This window comes from Lichenostomus cassidix, chromosome Z (assembly GCF_008360975.1).
Source record: "Lichenostomus cassidix isolate B80296 chromosome Z, HeHo_3.0, whole genome shotgun sequence".
NCBI lineage: Eukaryota > Metazoa > Chordata > Aves > Passeriformes > Meliphagidae > Lichenostomus > Lichenostomus cassidix.
Window position 1 is genome coordinate 27,612,541 of NC_139511.1, and position 16,226 is coordinate 27,628,766.

Here is a 16,226-nt window from a genome sequence, read left to right on the forward strand (position 1 = left end):
TTAAGAAATGATTAGCTAATTTTCCAGGCACCAATATACTAAATGTCCCTGTGCCTTTTTAGATGTTCTGAGCCTGACAGTTACCATGCATATCTTATCCGCCTGTTTGCAATCACAAGCACTATTTTCTGCTCTGGCACACAGCTTGGGTTTTCCTCTTCAAGTCTGTTGTGTCATCACCTCAAAGCAGTTTGAAAAGGACCAGCACCACTACCACTCCTGAACAATCCCAAGTTTGCTTTGGAGCTGTCTCTTTTACAGATGCCAAGGAAAGAATGCTTGCAGCTCCTCCCTGAGTCCACTCACTTCTGCTCTGGCTGCAACTGAATGTTGGCATGTCCCTGCTCCAGTGCTCCTTCTCAGCAGAAAAGGGAGACAACTATCCCCTTTTCTGCCTCATCACTTGACACTTTGTCCATAGACCTCTTAGGAATTCTGTGCTTCCAAAAGGAATGCTTTTAGGATACTTTTTCCTTTTCACACTTAAAATTACTCCTTCCTTTTTCGTCCATGACTTTATCTGCCTTCCACTTGCAATTTCACAAGCTTGCACTGATAGTTTTTACATATGAGGCACCTCTTCAAGAGTTAATATGCAATCCTCCATTATCTTGTGTGGCAAGACTTAAGTTAATACCCCCAACAGGATAACCTCTTCTGCATTTTTCTTACAGAACTTCAGAAAAAATGTTGCTGTGCTGGTCCATTAGGAGCTCTCCATAAGTGTCCAGTTGTTTTCTCTGAGACCTTCCTGCCTTCACTGGCAGAGTGGCTATTACATATACAAGACAGAAAAGTAACTACAACCTATATATAACAAACAACTGTGTGTTTTCCTCTCTCAGTTCTCACTGACAGGTTAGAAACAAAAAGTTTCTTGGTCTCCTGCTTAAAGCAAGGAGAGCTGATATTCCCTTCAGTGCTCTCTATGTGCACTTTCACTGAAATTTAAATATTGTTGATGTGCTTCTTTCAATCACACCTTTCCTCACTACACATAACCAAAACTATGGTGGAGGGAACACCAGAAGTTTGGAAAACAATCCTGCTCCAGGCACAAACTCTTTTAGCATGAAGAAAAAGCCACAGAAGAGTTTCCTTCCTCAGCACTGCACTAACTCCATCTGTCTGTGGCTATTTGCCACTGGCTTACACAAAAAGTGTATTTCCACAGGGCAGTGTGCACTGTGGCAGTTTATAGCCAGATCTGTCTCTTTTCACCACGTCTTCTCCTGTATCCTGTTGTGCTTGCACTTGCTCTGTAACTCATTCCTTTATGCCATCAGCACAACCTTAGTCTCCCAGCCCCTGTGTAATATGATGGGGATATTTTATATATCCCAGTTTACCACCCATCCCAACCTTACAACTTCACTTATTTCTGAAGCAGTCAGCAATAACAAATAAATGTCTTTGGTTAGTATCTATACTGCATTTTCTATTTTTCTTTTGACTGTCAGTCTCTCAAAGAGATTGTGGAAGAGTACTGTAAGGTTAATAAATGAATAGGAATGGATAAATATTGTTGCATGAGTAGATTGTGATTCACATTTCACAGAATAAGTCCACATAATTATCTATATTCTTATTACGAGGAGTCTGCAGTTTGAGAGTGTTTATTGTGTCTTATGGAGGAAAGAATGTTGTATGGATTATTACAGAATTACCTGGACAGAAGGTCCTCATGTGGCCCCTGTCCCCAGCAAAATGACTCTTGTCTTGTCGCCACAGCTGTCATTCTTGCACAGTACTAGGTATCCATCACTACAGAGGAAATCAGTGAGGGCCAAAGATGTGCAGTTACTGATGCTAATATGCACATGAGAGAGTAGAGCTGTTTTGAGTTAATTCAGCCAAGAATTTGTTTTGCTCTAGTGAAAGGTAATGCACACTAACTTCTGCTCAGGTTCAGGATTCAAATTCCAGTTGAAGGAGTTAAAGAGGGATCTGATCCCAAGAATTAGAAAACATATTTTTTCTGTCTGTTGGGACAAAGCTAAAACCTGCCAGAAGATGTAGGACTTCAAACGACTTTCTAAGTATTCACCTTTCCCTCACAAATGTCCTGCATTTCTGTACAAAGCACTCACATGGCTGAAATAAAGGACAGAAGTGTAGGAACCTCCTGTTTGATGCTTTAGACTGCTTTGTTCCTCCTTAAACACAATTAAGCCTTCTTGAAAGATTTTTAATCAAAGGGTCAGCTGTAGTTATTTTCTTGAGTTCAGAGATCAGCCAACAGCCAGCAACAGTCTGAGTAATTAGCCCAACAAATATGCTATTTTATTTTCCCTTTAAGCTAGGGAAACAGGCCTCGACAGTGATCAGAGCAGTGGTTAGAAGTAAAAGGTCATTGGAATTCATACAACCAGATGCCATTCTGCTTTAAAAAAGTAAACTAAAATGCATACCCTCCAGGTTCTTTTGAAAGAACAAACCAAAACAAAAAATAAAAACAAACAAATATACAAACAAAAGCACAAAACTTCCTTCTGGTGCCTGCTTCAGAAACAGAGTAAACATGATCAGCTGCACACTGAAAGAAGTCTACTACCAAAGTACTTACATACACATCAGTGGTGATGTCGCTGTTGAGCAGCTAGCAGAGTAAAGAACTCAGTTCTCAGTGGCAAGAAGGAATGAGCTTTATTGTTTTGATTTCATCACATATATAGAGTTTTCAAAAGTCACCCAGATTGGTCAGTCAGAAACCTCCCCCTAGGCCTGATTGGCCAGGCCTGCACCGTCCAAGTCTTGGGACACTGTTCCAATAACATCCAAACTTTATCTTTATTTATAAAACACAAAAAGAATTCTCATGGGAATAGCCTGTGCTAGCCACATGGTGATGCGTGGTAGTGCATGTGCATGACAATATCATGAGAGTAAAACATGTCTGTATCCATATATTTGTACCGATTAGTCTCCCATTGCACAACCTGCTGTACTGAATCACAATGGGAATAAGGAGAAACAGATGAGATGAGATTGAGATGAGATGAGATGAGATGAGATGAGATGAGATGAGATGAGATATGAGATGATGTAAACTACATCCTCAGCTGCAGCTACAAAAGGGACAAAGAAATTGCTCAGAAAGGTTTGCATGTAGGGGAAAGAAAATGGAGGCCTCATACTCCCTACAAGTGTCCAAGCCAATGTCACACAGAGTGCTACCACAGACTTCCTGAGGCAGAAGCTGCAAGGAGCTGGGCTGTCAAGGACTGTCAGAGCAGCCTAAGGCTAATGGCAGTGGAGAAGGTCAGCCAGAGCACAGAGAGTTGGAGATGGAGGGGTAGAAGTGAGAGGGCAGTCACCAATCCTTGAAGAAACATCCTGGCAAACAAGCCCAAGACCCAGGCTGTCAATGGCTCAGCTCCAACGTCCATGAAGGCATGTAAACAATTCCTGAATAAGGAAGCCCCTGAAGGAGGTAACCATGATGGCAGCCAGGTGCTGACCTGAAGTGTACACTTTGTTCACAGACATGGTGGCTATTTAAGCTTTTCTTCTCTTCTGCCCTACAGCATCATTACAAATCAGATTCCTTCCCCTGAAACTGCAACAATAAAAGCCTCTGCTTTGCAATGTTATCCCAAAGAAGATGCAGAGAAATGGGTCATGACACCTTCAGCTGCAGAGCTAATCCATCTTAATGCACCATAGCTCCTACAAATTGCTGCCCCTGGCAGATAATGGCAGGCATTTCCAATTGTTCCCAGATGGCTAATATGTAGCAATGGTTTGTAACCTGCCTACACTGGATCACCACAGCTGCTCCACCAAGTACTTTGCAATATTGATGGATGCCCCTTTTGACCCAGAACACTGAACATGTCTAATAGGGGAGTATTGCCACCAAAATCATTCCCTTCCCTTCTTTTCCTCCACACCCCCAATTTAAAGGTCAGAAGTAAAATCAAGCTCTATGAAACCTGTCTGTTTTCCTCATTTTTGGAAGAGATATTTGTGCTTTCATCTGACAGCTCGGTTCAAATATTCTGTTCTATGCCAATAGAAAGGATGGCTCTGCCTATTAACAAGAAGTACACAAGTGAAATGATTCACACACCCTTCCCAGAAAGTGTATAGGTTCTCTTTGTGATGGGGTACACATCTGCTGCTTTCTCTGTCCCAAAACTAAGATCAGCTATTCTCTAAACACATTCTATCCAAATATGATGACATAGTGTTTACTTTATTTAAGAGATGCTTCTTCATTTAATCTTTAAGAAAGCCACAACTGGACAGAAAATAGCCAACCATTATTGACACTTGACACTGTGTTATTCATAATAGTGTCTTTCTCTCATGGGTGAACACAGTTCCATTTTCAAGTTCTACCAGATAACCCTTCAAAACTATAACAAAACAAACTCACTCCAATTACTAAAGTATGTTTGTGTGTCAGACCATACACACATTGGTGTACATACTTATGGTTACACATGAGTTATGGACACTTTAAGAGCCCAGTCCATGGACTTCTTAACTGCAGCAATCTTCCATCTGACTCCAGCAGATGAAATTGAACCTTTATTTTGTTATTCATTCTCCCCTCTTTAGAAGGCATATTGCCTACTAGTACTGAATTTCCCCCATTTTTTATGTTCCTTTTTAACTTTCCTTCCACATTACTTGCCCCTGGCATTGTTAACAGTCCGTATTCTCACTGATCTTTTGCTCACTCAATGATTTTAAGGCTGAAGGGACTTAAAATCCCTTAAAATCCCTTGTTAAATTGTTCTGATCTTCCATATTAACCAATCCAGAAAAACCTCACCTAGGTACTTTCACAAGGGACACCGTGACTCACATTTAGCTAAAATTTTATCCAGTAAGCACTCTTCATAACCCAAGGACATCACAGATCAAAGAATTCACCACAGTCCTCCAGTGATACTGACCTTTGTGTGTCAGTATTTTAGAAGTGAAAGGAAAGACTTCATTCCATTCTGCTCCTTCCTACCTTCACTTCCTGTCAGCACTTGCTGATTTTTCTCCAACATTTTTTGATATTTGTAGCCTGTACTTAATCTCTCTTCTTATATGCAACTATGTGTATTTCAGGAAACCTATGTGTAGTAGGAAAATATAAGACTTTCTGCCAAAACTGAAAATTCAAGAAAGAGGCCTCATTATGAGGGAGAGAACCCATTCTATGGTACCCTGTACTCAGATCATTCTCACACCTTCTTCCAGGGAGCAAGACATCAAGGCATTAGTCATTTTATAAACAGTATAAAAGCAGAACATTAAAGTAAACTTTTAGCCAGGTAGGCACTCACCAACTTCATGAATAGTTGAGCACAAATAACTGGACAACTGTTCATTGATTTCCAGTAATTAAGACATCTGAATTTACAGTTGTTGTAATTCAACACAGCACTGTAACCTTCAGGAAAAAAGAACTCACCTGCTAGCTCTTAATGGCACAGTTTTGAAGTCTGATCTCCCATTCCTCCTCAGGCACATTTTTATTTCAAGGTGTTCATAAAATACTTTTATGAAGACACATGAAATACTACACATAAACAGAAGACATAATCTGAAAAAGATGAGGTGAAAAGCACATAGCAACCCTACAGAAAGGGAGGTCAGGCTTACAGTGAATATATTGAGCATGATTTCATGCATTTCTATAGGTAAACAAGAATCATACAGGCATTCAGAAACACGGCTACAGCCAAGGTAGCCTTTGAATCTTGTCCTCTGGGAGCCTGTGTGCAGTGTTGCATCACAAGATTTGAACAAAACCACTTAAAAGAACCCAGAGGATCAGTGATACTAATCCAACGAGGAAGAAGAGAGGGTAATTTCACTGAGGGACTTACTCTCCAGCAAGGCAAAGAGCTATCACAGAATAAAAGGAATAGTGTACTCTACAGTTTCACAAAATAGGATGAAAAGTAACAACCTGAAATTATAGAAAGGAAAATCCAGACAAGACATTAGTGTAAATCCTGTTGAGGTTGAAGATGGAAAAGCATTAGCGCAGATTGCCTGAAGATGACACACATCTCCATCACTGGAGGTTTTAATAGACCAGACAAACACCTGCCAGAATGGTGTGGGTGCACTTAATCCTGCCTCAGGCAGAGACATGGATTGATGATACCTTTAGTTCTTTCAGCCCTGCTCTATACATAAATGGAATCAAAAATCAGCTAAGAAGGAAGAAACACTGGAGTCAACCACACTCACTCTCCCCGGTGAGATCCAGATCACATTTGCTTGAATAAATTTGTATGCTTGTGTAGCAAAAACCTTTTGTACAGAAAACTTATAAAGCATTTCACATGGTGGCAAATTACAGCTGTAAATGCAAATACAAGTAATCTGTGGAGAAAGAATATAATATAGCCCCAAGGTATCATCTGGAGTCCTATCTGCTTAGTTTACTGACAAAAGTTGAGCTACTCTAAATTGTCATTGAAATGTCTTGTGACCTTAACTGCAAATTAAGCTGTGTTCTTTCAATTTGGAGTATTGTTTTCAATCATTAAGATTCAAGAGCTGAACTTTTAATGTGGTTTTTTGATAGTTCATAGGCAAATCACCATAGTTGTCTTGCTACTCTGTCACTATTCCTAGAAAAAATTTAAAAGTCAGTGGGAAGACAAAAGGACTGATGAAGAAGGAGATGAACTAAAGACCAAACCATGCAAAATAGATTCCATTACTTAGGAAATGCAAAAAGAGTGAGAAAAAACTCATTATAACTGGTGAAACATATTTCTTCCCAGATTCAGACTAAAAACTGCTTTAGCTCTACTGCAAAGTGCAGTGTTGGCACACAACATATGAAACTGTGTCCAGCTGCTTTTATGTGGATTCACCTAAGAAACACATTTAGCTTATTGGTGGTAACTACAAGTCATTCTGCGGTGTCATCTCCCAGATAGCTATACTTAAATATGTTTCATCGATTTTTGCCCTTTGTCAGCAAGATGAACCAGTGATGGCTTTGTAAGAGAGCAGAGAAAGTCATACAAAATAGCTGTCAGCATCAGGCAACACCACAGCAGGACTAAGACAAAGCCACAGGGCTGGTTTTATCAGTCTGCATACATTCCCTTGTTGATTAGTAGTTGCAGTGAGAATACTGCTGTGGTTTGACTGACAAATCATTAATTGGCAACTTAAGGTAGCCCTGCAGTTTCTATTCAAACCTAAACACAGATGCTAGCTAGGATCAGTGCTAACAGTTCTGCAGACTTGCTCTCATGTACTAGGTACGTGTTCTAGGGAGGCCACACTTAGGACATGTCCACACATTGTCCTGAAAACAGTTAAGGTACAATTCTCTCATACTCTCAGTTGTAAATCATATACCCAGTCGTGGGTCCAAACAAGTTGATAGCATTTTAATGACTTCATGTTGCACCTTCACTTGTTACTTGGCACTCATTTGCATGATTTTATGCATGATAAACAGGAACATGTACAATATGTTGGGATAGAAATGCTTTATTTAATGTTGAACACAAAGGCTAAAAACAGTGGAAACATACCATCATCACTGAGCAGATGTAAGAAAGAAGCCCCTTCTCCACAGACAAACATTAGCTACAAGGGCACTGGCTGTTAAATTATCTCCATGTGTGCTTACAAGAACTGAATAATACAACTATAACTATAGAATTATTCCCAATAAGTGATTCTTAAAGAAACTGAGGTATTTACGACATCTAACTTTGAAATACTTAGATGTATTCACTTAGTATTCACTTAAGCAAATTTTGGTGAGAAGGAAAACACTCCTCCTTTCTGATTTATGGCAATGGTTTATAGCAGAAAACTGCAAATGAAGAGATTCATTTTTTAATAGGGCTTTTATTGTTCCCCAGAAAGGCTCATGCACTTAACATAAAATCAAATTAAACGCAGGTACATTACCAAAGTAACTTAATTAATATAATTTATTTCACATGTCAGAAAATGAGTGGGATCTCAGGTGCTCCAATTCTGTGGTAAATAGTTCAATTAAGCTTATACATTTTTATATAAATCACCATTGTAAGAATACTCTAAAAGCAAAGATAGAGCAATTACATGCTCTGATATTTTGTTGTTTTGTTAAAGCCTCTAAATATCTCCATTTTCACACTTCATTGTTTATTGACACTAGAGAAGACCATTTTCATCTTTTCATCTTCATGTTAGAATATGCTCTAAACAATTTACTTGGACTTGCCATACACGAAACAATAGTTCCCTCTTCTGGACTGAGGCAATGCTACATTTAGGGCAGAGAAATCTCTGCAGAATGGAATTCCGGTTAATGTTTACTGAAGGTTTGGGTTTTCTTCCCCTAATTGAACACCACTACAGTAACACAAAAACCCTTAAGGTCTATACACAAAGAAGTCAAGCACATAAAGGAAGAGAGCTGTAGAAATCAATGAAGTATTGGATTGTGGGGCTTTGCATTCAATTTCAGCTGAAGGCACTGATAGCTGCAACAGATGTAAGTAAGGATCTGTCACCATTTTGATAGTGAAACATAAATTCTCTGGAATGCATTGATTCCCAAACTCTCAGGGTTTTTACAAAAGTGGTACAAATCACCAATCTGGAAGGAGGAATTTATTTTAAACAAGTGTTTAATTCAAGGTCTTGTGCTTTTGGACCTGAGGATCAATAACATAACCAAAGATCAACTACATACCAGATTTTTCTTAAAAAGTACCCAACCCACTGGAAGAAGAGACAGTGGATAGGGGAAGTAAGGCAAAAAAAAATCTCAAGACCCCAGACTTGCAGAACAAAACATGCCCTCAAAGACACCAATTGTCAGCCCCAACTTGAGCAAAACATTAGGAAGCAAATCTGCAACGTGGCACAAGCACCTGAAACTAACTTTTTTTCTCTCAAAAGGTTTTTTCTGTGAAAAGCAGTCCAGTACAGCTAAGTATTGAAGAGCTGAAACATTCAGAGTTACCTGCAGCTGGAGACAAATGGCAGGTGCTGAGTCAATCTTGAGAACAAATGGTATCAAACTCTCCTCTGGAACAACACTTCCAGGAAAGTTCCCACTGCAAGCCTTGCTTCACAGACCTCCACAGATTCTTGCCTTGTCTGGCAAGGAGAGTCTGAGAAACCTGATGGTCTCTGCAGGACAGGACCTGTATTTGAACCATGGCAACTGTTACTCTAGACCAAAATTTCCCTGAATAGAAGTTGCATAAAGCCCCCTCTCTTTGAAACTAGAGCCCCAATGAAAGGGGCGCGACTGCGGAGCTTCACATGGAGGTGTGGAGAGTCACAGCTGTTGCTCCCAAGTCCAACTCTGGAGGTGTAATACAGAAAATTAGTCTGTCTTAAATATCAGAAAATTTTATTCAACACTCTGTGAACTTTGAGTGCTCCCAGCGTTTTAGAAAACTTGCCCAGAGGCTGGGCAGACTCCAGTAAGACAGGCAGAAAAGACTGATATGCTTAATTTCCATTTCTTCTGCGCTTGGCTGGTTTGATAATTGAGTGCAATAAAACATAATGAGTTTTACCAGGGAACTGGGTGATGGTTGTTGTACTCTGATGTCCAAAAGATACTATTCTAAGTGCCGCTTACTCTCAAAATTAGTAACCCAATGCTTGCTGCTGTGGTAAGTAATAAAAAATTCCTCTCCACACATACAAAGAAGAAATGCAGCTAAAATGGTCCTGTGAGAGGAACAGCTTCTACAGCAACATGACCACTTTTAAGTCGCTGAAACAGCTTAATAGTTAATATACTGACCTGCTCCTTTCTGGTACTGAATTTAAATGAATAGCCAAACAATTCTGCCACATTTGCCTTCCAATGAGGAGAGAAGCACATGTTGTGAGTCAGGTGTTTATTTGTATGTTCATTTTATGAAAGGATCTCAGACGCCAGGTCCATCACTATAACATGAAATATGCTTTCACAAACCATGAACACAGTGATTTGCTCCTTTCTAGTGATCAGCTGAACTAAAACTAAGGTTTCTTCATTCTTTATTATATACGCTTCCACTGACTGCATCTGATTCTCATTGTGGCTTTACAATTTTTTTAAGCCATTTTTTCTCACTTTCAGAGACCTCCTAAAGAATTCTGGTAACACTCTAGGCATAAAGGTCAGGGACAAAAGCACTGTAAAAACCTGAGTATGAGCTGCTATAATTCACTTCCGTGGCCCTAAAAACAGAAAGGGTTTGACCCCTTGATGGGCCATTCACTTATGAGCTGGACTCAGAGATCCTTGTGAGTCCTTTCCAACTAAAAATATTTTGTGATACAGCAACTATATCTTTTTTCAGCACTCTTCAAGGATAAAGGGCAAGCATTCTCATCTGCCCACTTTTTCAGTGTGCTTCACTCACCTAAACGTGTATGTAGCTTGAGAAGATTTGCACTTTTAACCACCACCAAAAGCAATTGGGGGTTTATGAGTATACAAAATTTATGGGTGCAGAAAACTGTGCGACACACCTCAAATCAGAGTGTCTGAGCCTTAGAAACACATCAGTACCTTACAGTCCCTCCCTTGAATCCATTTCAAGCATTTTCAGGTGCAACAGAAAGTAAAATCAGTTCCTTATCTTGCAGCTGCTTGTAAATGCTGCTACTTCCATCACTTTTCCAGCTGGGACAAAGCAACTTATGTCCTTGCTCATGAAAGTAGTGTTTGAGAAGAGTTTCACTTAAATCTTCCCAAAGAAGCTGCCACACAAATCTCAATGGACATATTAAACATACTTTCTGTATGTATTGGTTAGGGTTAGGGTTAGGGTTAATCTTAGATTACTGTGCATCATTTTTTCACAGTGATTTGAAAAGAACTGGGCATATTGTTTGCCATGTTATGACACAGAAAATTAAATTCAGAAACCTTTTTCCTGTAGTTCTGCACAAAGATCTTATTCAGGAGAACTTACTTTGCTGACAGAAGAAGTAATTGCCAGTAACTCAGAGGTGCAGAATTTTAAGCATGGTGTTTCTAACCACATAGCTTCAGTCCCAACCTTGTCAGGACCAACAGAAAGGGGTTTCCTAGGTGCACGGGAGCCACTCAGAACAAGTGGAAGGAAGTGACAAGTGGTAGTTAGAGGACACTGTGCTCCACTACACAGATCAGAAGCCCCAAAACTGCTGATCAGATTTATCATTTAGGGAGGTTTGCTGCTTGTCTGGGGCTTTTGTTGAGAAGATTGTGCAGAGGCTACCAAGGTTCATCTGGTTCTTTACTATACAGTGCTGCTTTTTCTCATGTGTACCAAAGATACCGCCAGGATTGACCTGAGAATTATAAAGTGTAGCTAGCAGGCTCGAGGGGCATTGCTGAACAGCATGACCACCCAACTGGTTTTCTCCATTGTGCTCAAAGAGGACCCAGAAGAAATTGTGCATGAACCACAGGTTGGACAGCTGCTGTTCATAGCAGACTTCTGATTCCCATGAGCACAGTAGCCATGGTGAGAATCTGAAGAATCTAACCTCGTTCTAAGGAGAGGGAAAACTAGCTGAGAAAAACAGATATCGTTGAGATAGGTAAGTAGATACCTGCTGTACACCAGATTAGGGAGAATCAGAATAGGGAAGACCAGGTTAAGGTATACTGCACCACCCTGTATGTACACAGGTTTGTGGGGCCAGATGGGTTTGACCCAAGTGTGCTGAGGGAGGCGAAGTCTGGTGGCATTGCAAGGGCACTCTCAATGTTCTTTGAAAGGTGGAGGTGAGTGGGAAAGGTTGCAAATGAGTGACTCTCAGCCCTGCCATCTAACCATGTAAGGAAGATGAATGAACTACAGTCTCATGCAATCCCTTGGAAGATGTTGGAGAAAATCCTCCTGGAGAGCATTTCCAAAGGCATGAAGAATCAGAAGGTGCTCAGGAGTAGTCAGCCTGGATTTTTGAGCAGGAAAACAAAAACTATTTACAAAACAAATCCAAAGCTGTCGAGCCTCTCCCTTAGTGACCTGCAGGATGGGACAGTGCAGACTCAAGTGAGTTTGCAGAGTATATAAAAGTGGGAGGAGTGAAAGGTGCAGCAGACATTTGTGCTGCACTTTGGGGGAACCTCAACATGAGAAATGCAAAGCTAGGCAGGGAGGGATGTGATGAAGCACAGCAAGGACAACTGCAAAGTCCTGCATTTGAGACGAAGCTGCACGTACCAGCACATGCTGGGGAGTTGTGCAGCTGACAAGCAGCTTTGCAGAGTTCTCTGAGGACCTACTGGACAGTAAGCTGAGCTTGAGCCAGCAACACTGGCTTGTTGTGAAAATTACCAACAGTATCCTCAGCTTTATTTAGAAGTTTATTGAGAGAGGCTCAGGGGAATTTGTCCTTCCCTTACCCTCAGTGCTGCTGAGGCCACAGGTAAGGAGTGCAAAGCCCAGTTCTGGGATGTCCAGCACAGACAAGTTGTGGACAGACTGCAGTGGCTCCAGCACAAGCTCAGAGATCCTGCTCTGAAATGGTGCTGCAGCATGTCCAAGAGGCAATTCCTGTTACTGCAACTTCACTTCAGTACCCCCCTGCAGCTTGTAGCCACCCTGTGCTAGGGATGGATGTTACCCAGCTCAAGGTCAACAAGGGTGACCGGCTGCTTCCCACTGCAGGGCAAATGAGGCGGTATCATATCCATGTTCTCTTCTGCTTGCAGCTCCTTGGGCACACAAAGGGTACAGCCTTCCAAGATGAGAAATAAAATGAGAATGACAACTATTTTTTAGGTTTTATTCTGCAGTTGACAGCTGGCCTGGAGTAGAGGGTGAAGGTGTGAAGCGTGGCTTTAAATCCAGCAGGCAAGTTAACACTGCAGGGCTGTGTTTTCCTCTCTCTTTGTGGCCATTATCCCACAGTCACAAAGGCACTGCATGCTCTTCCTCTGCCTCCCACACTAATCTGCCTGCTGCTGCCTTCTTCTAGGCTTTGCTCAGAGCAGTGAGACTGTACAAGCCCCTGAGGAGGGAAACAGTGCCTGCCCAGACACTCTTGCCAGCACAAGCTTCCTTACAACACCAAGAGTCCAGGAGGTTACAGCGCCCTGATAACATGGCTGGTGCAAAAAGTTCCCAGCAAAGTCTTCCTCCAGCAACTTCCACCATTTTTGCTCCTTACACTGCCCTAAAATATGCTACAAAAAACATTAAAGTTACATCTTGAATGCAGCCATGAACATTTCCATGTCCAAAGCTGTGACAGATCGACAAACCCCTACAGTGAAAGACACCTGAGAGGACATGAGTGCAGGCGATGGTTCTTCAGATTTCCAGCACAGCTACCCAGCCCATGGGAATCAGAGCAAAGCAAAACAAAAGAAAAACAACAAAATGAGCTTTGAAGCAAGCTACAGACTTGAGCTGGCTTCAGCCCATGCATTTCTTCCTGGTTCTTGGAGATACTCAGCATCATGACAGTGATCGCAATAGGAATTTCACTTGTATTGTGATCTAGCTGGAGGTTGCCGCTGCTTTATTGTGCTTATATTGTCCATGCTGCTTCAGTCAGCTAAGCCAAAATCCCACCTAACACTACACCTTTAAATAAGTAAATTTGGTAATAATACATTAAACCTACTTCATGTGGAACATCTAAAAGAACCTGATCAGTGTATTGCATAAGAGAAGAGCCAGGACTGCAAGAGAGCAGGAAACACCTCACCACACAGAACGCATCTCCAGCAGGGCTGAGTTTTCTCAAGACAACATACACAGCAATTTAGCACAGAACAGTTTGAAATGGCCACCCCTTTGTGGCATCAAGGGCAACTGGGAAAGATGGAAAGATAGGCCCATCTGCATAAGACTGTGTACAACCTACCTACTAATGTAAGGCCACAGCTTGACAAAAGCAAAAGAGACAGTAGGTGACACTCCTCTCTGACCTTGATTCAGTTTAAGTTTCAGTCACTTCAACAATACAATAATAAAACAACAATCTTACATGTATCAAAAAGTAGAACTCTAAATATATTTATTATTCAGTAATTATACTTTTTTCATTGCACGGTTTTTATCCCCATGTTTAATTCTCTTTTACAAAGCTTTTAGGAGTTTTAGAAACTGGTAGAATGATCACTCAAGACTATTTAGGCACAGATCATGAACGCATAACTCCATTTCCTCGAGGTTTTTTTCGTGTGAAAGATTAGTGGTTGCAGTTAAGCTCCAAATTGAAATACATTTCACAGTCCATACTTTTACAGGCATACTGTCTAAAAAAAGAAGTTTTGATTAAATAGTCTCACCAAAGCCTAAATGAAAGCAACTTCTTTTCCAGAAATGCTGAAATCAACACAACCCTAGGATAAGAACCACAGTGGCCAACCATTCTCTACACTAGTCTGTCACAGAATAACATGAAATAGTCCTCAAGAGGATGTAAAAATCCCCTGAAAAAAAATACTTTGCCTTGGAAATAATTTAAATAATTTATTTTGTATGAAAAAATAAGCCAAAAAAAAAATGAAGCCAATAAAACACATCTGGTGACAAGGATGTGTCCTAGACATATCCCCTGGACCTAGTTAATCTGTGATTTCTATGTGCCACAAAGAAGTGTACAGTTACAGGTTAAACAGTGCTTGTTTGCTCTGCTTGGGTTTAAGACATCTCCATAAGGTCCAGCATCAAGCCAGAGAGCTGGTGCTGAAGGGCACAGATGAGTGTGGCCACAGGGAATGGGGAGGTTGAGCAGCCTGGGAGAATACAAGGAGCTGGACAACACAGCTGGCACAAGGGAACCTGCAGCTGTAGATGGCTGCAGGAGTGGGACAAGGTGATGGCATCTGAAAGCTAAGAAAGCAGCAGCTGCAGGCATAAGGACAAGCAATATTCCAACAAGCCTGGAGGGCTGTTCATGACTGACCACGGCCCTGTGAACTTACTGTGGTTGACACATTTCTAGCACCATTGCTGAAAGGTCTGCAGTGGGTTGGGGGTCCAACTCCCTGCTCATCCTTTTAAACCCTTTTGGCAAATTCCCCCACTGTCAACACTGTGCAACTTTAAATGTTGTCCTCATTTCTCTGATGACCCCCAGTTGATTGCAGCTGGTCTTTGGCAGAAGGAGAGAAAGAAGGCCACTGACTGACAGGACACAGAGACTCTGCAGCTCCTCTGGTGAAAACTAGCCCATATCATCACCCTTTTAACATAGGACCTCCAACACTGACTCTACCTATCACAAAAGTGCCACCCCTAGTGCAGCCTCCCACTCAGAGCGGGACTATCCCCAGCACTAGGTCAGGGCAGCCACGGCTTTGCCTAACCACCTGGGCGCAGGGCCAGGCTGAGAGGTGAGAGGGGTGCTTGAGGATCACTTTGGAGCTAGAGGTGCCTTTGAAGCTCAGCAGAATGGGCTCCCTGGGCAAGAGGACAGCAGCCACAGGAGCCAAATCCCTGGGTCCCAGGCTGAAAAAAGAAACTGGCAGCTGCCTTCAGTCTGACATCCTCCTGTCATGTGGAGGGGCAGCAAAACAGGTTGCTCCTAGAGCTTAACATGTAGCTTCTCCAGGACCAGAAGAGCAAAATTTTCCAACGTCTCTCTCTATCATTAACACACAAGCCTCTGACATTGGTGAGCAGGCAAGCAAGGGGAGCCTGAAGAAGCACAGTAAATCCATCAAAAACTGTGTGGTGATGATTAGGGAAAGGTGACCACCACAAGCCAGGGAAGTCCATGCTGCCTGAAATATCAATTTTACCCCCAGTAAAAAACCTAGGGGGAGTTATCTGTGGGAACTGGAGTCTCCCCCAGTTTCCAGGGGTGCAAAGAGCTGCAGGCCAGCACCCTCAGTAATTGCTCGTGTCCGTGCGGCAGTTTTTGAGCTCCAGCTCCAGCTGTTTAATTTGGACATCTCTCTGGTTTATCAACTCACGTAGTCGATAGATTTCTTCCCTTTGCCGGTAATACATCTGCAAAAGCTGTAAGAAAACACATATTTTACTTCCTTTACACTAAGAAAACACAGATTTAACCTGACAATGTGTTTTAAGTTATATGGAAGGTGTAACCAAAAAATAGGTATTCTATTACCATCTTCATAATCACCTGTTAAGAACAAGTGGGGCAGTGCTCTTTATCTTCAGCAGGACTCAGCCCTGATAACATGCTCCAGGGGGCTATCTCTGCTCATGGGCCATCAAGGTCTCTGGGAGTGACTCATAAGATTACATCATCCCATTGTGAGATGCTCTGCCCAGAGGGGAGGAACTGAACACTCCTACCTGAATATAAACTGGACTTTT

At 41.7% G+C, this 16,226-nt stretch overlaps 1 protein-coding gene across 3 annotated transcripts in view; it reads right to left on the reverse strand.

Annotated features, from left to right (window-relative positions):
- Window positions 1-7,454: 7,454 nt before the first annotated feature.
- The window catches only part of CORO2A (coronin 2A), a 65,057-nt gene continuing 56,285 nt past the window's right edge, over window positions 7,455-16,226 (reverse strand). For all 3 annotated transcript variants that reach the window (XM_085041954.1, XM_085041955.1, XM_085041956.1), the window contains exon 12: window positions 7,455-15,902. In XM_085041954.1, the coding sequence (XP_084898080.1) occupies window positions 15,771-15,902 (132 nt within the window). In that variant the 3' untranslated portion in view covers window positions 7,455-15,770. The remainder of the gene's footprint in view (window positions 15,903-16,226) is intronic.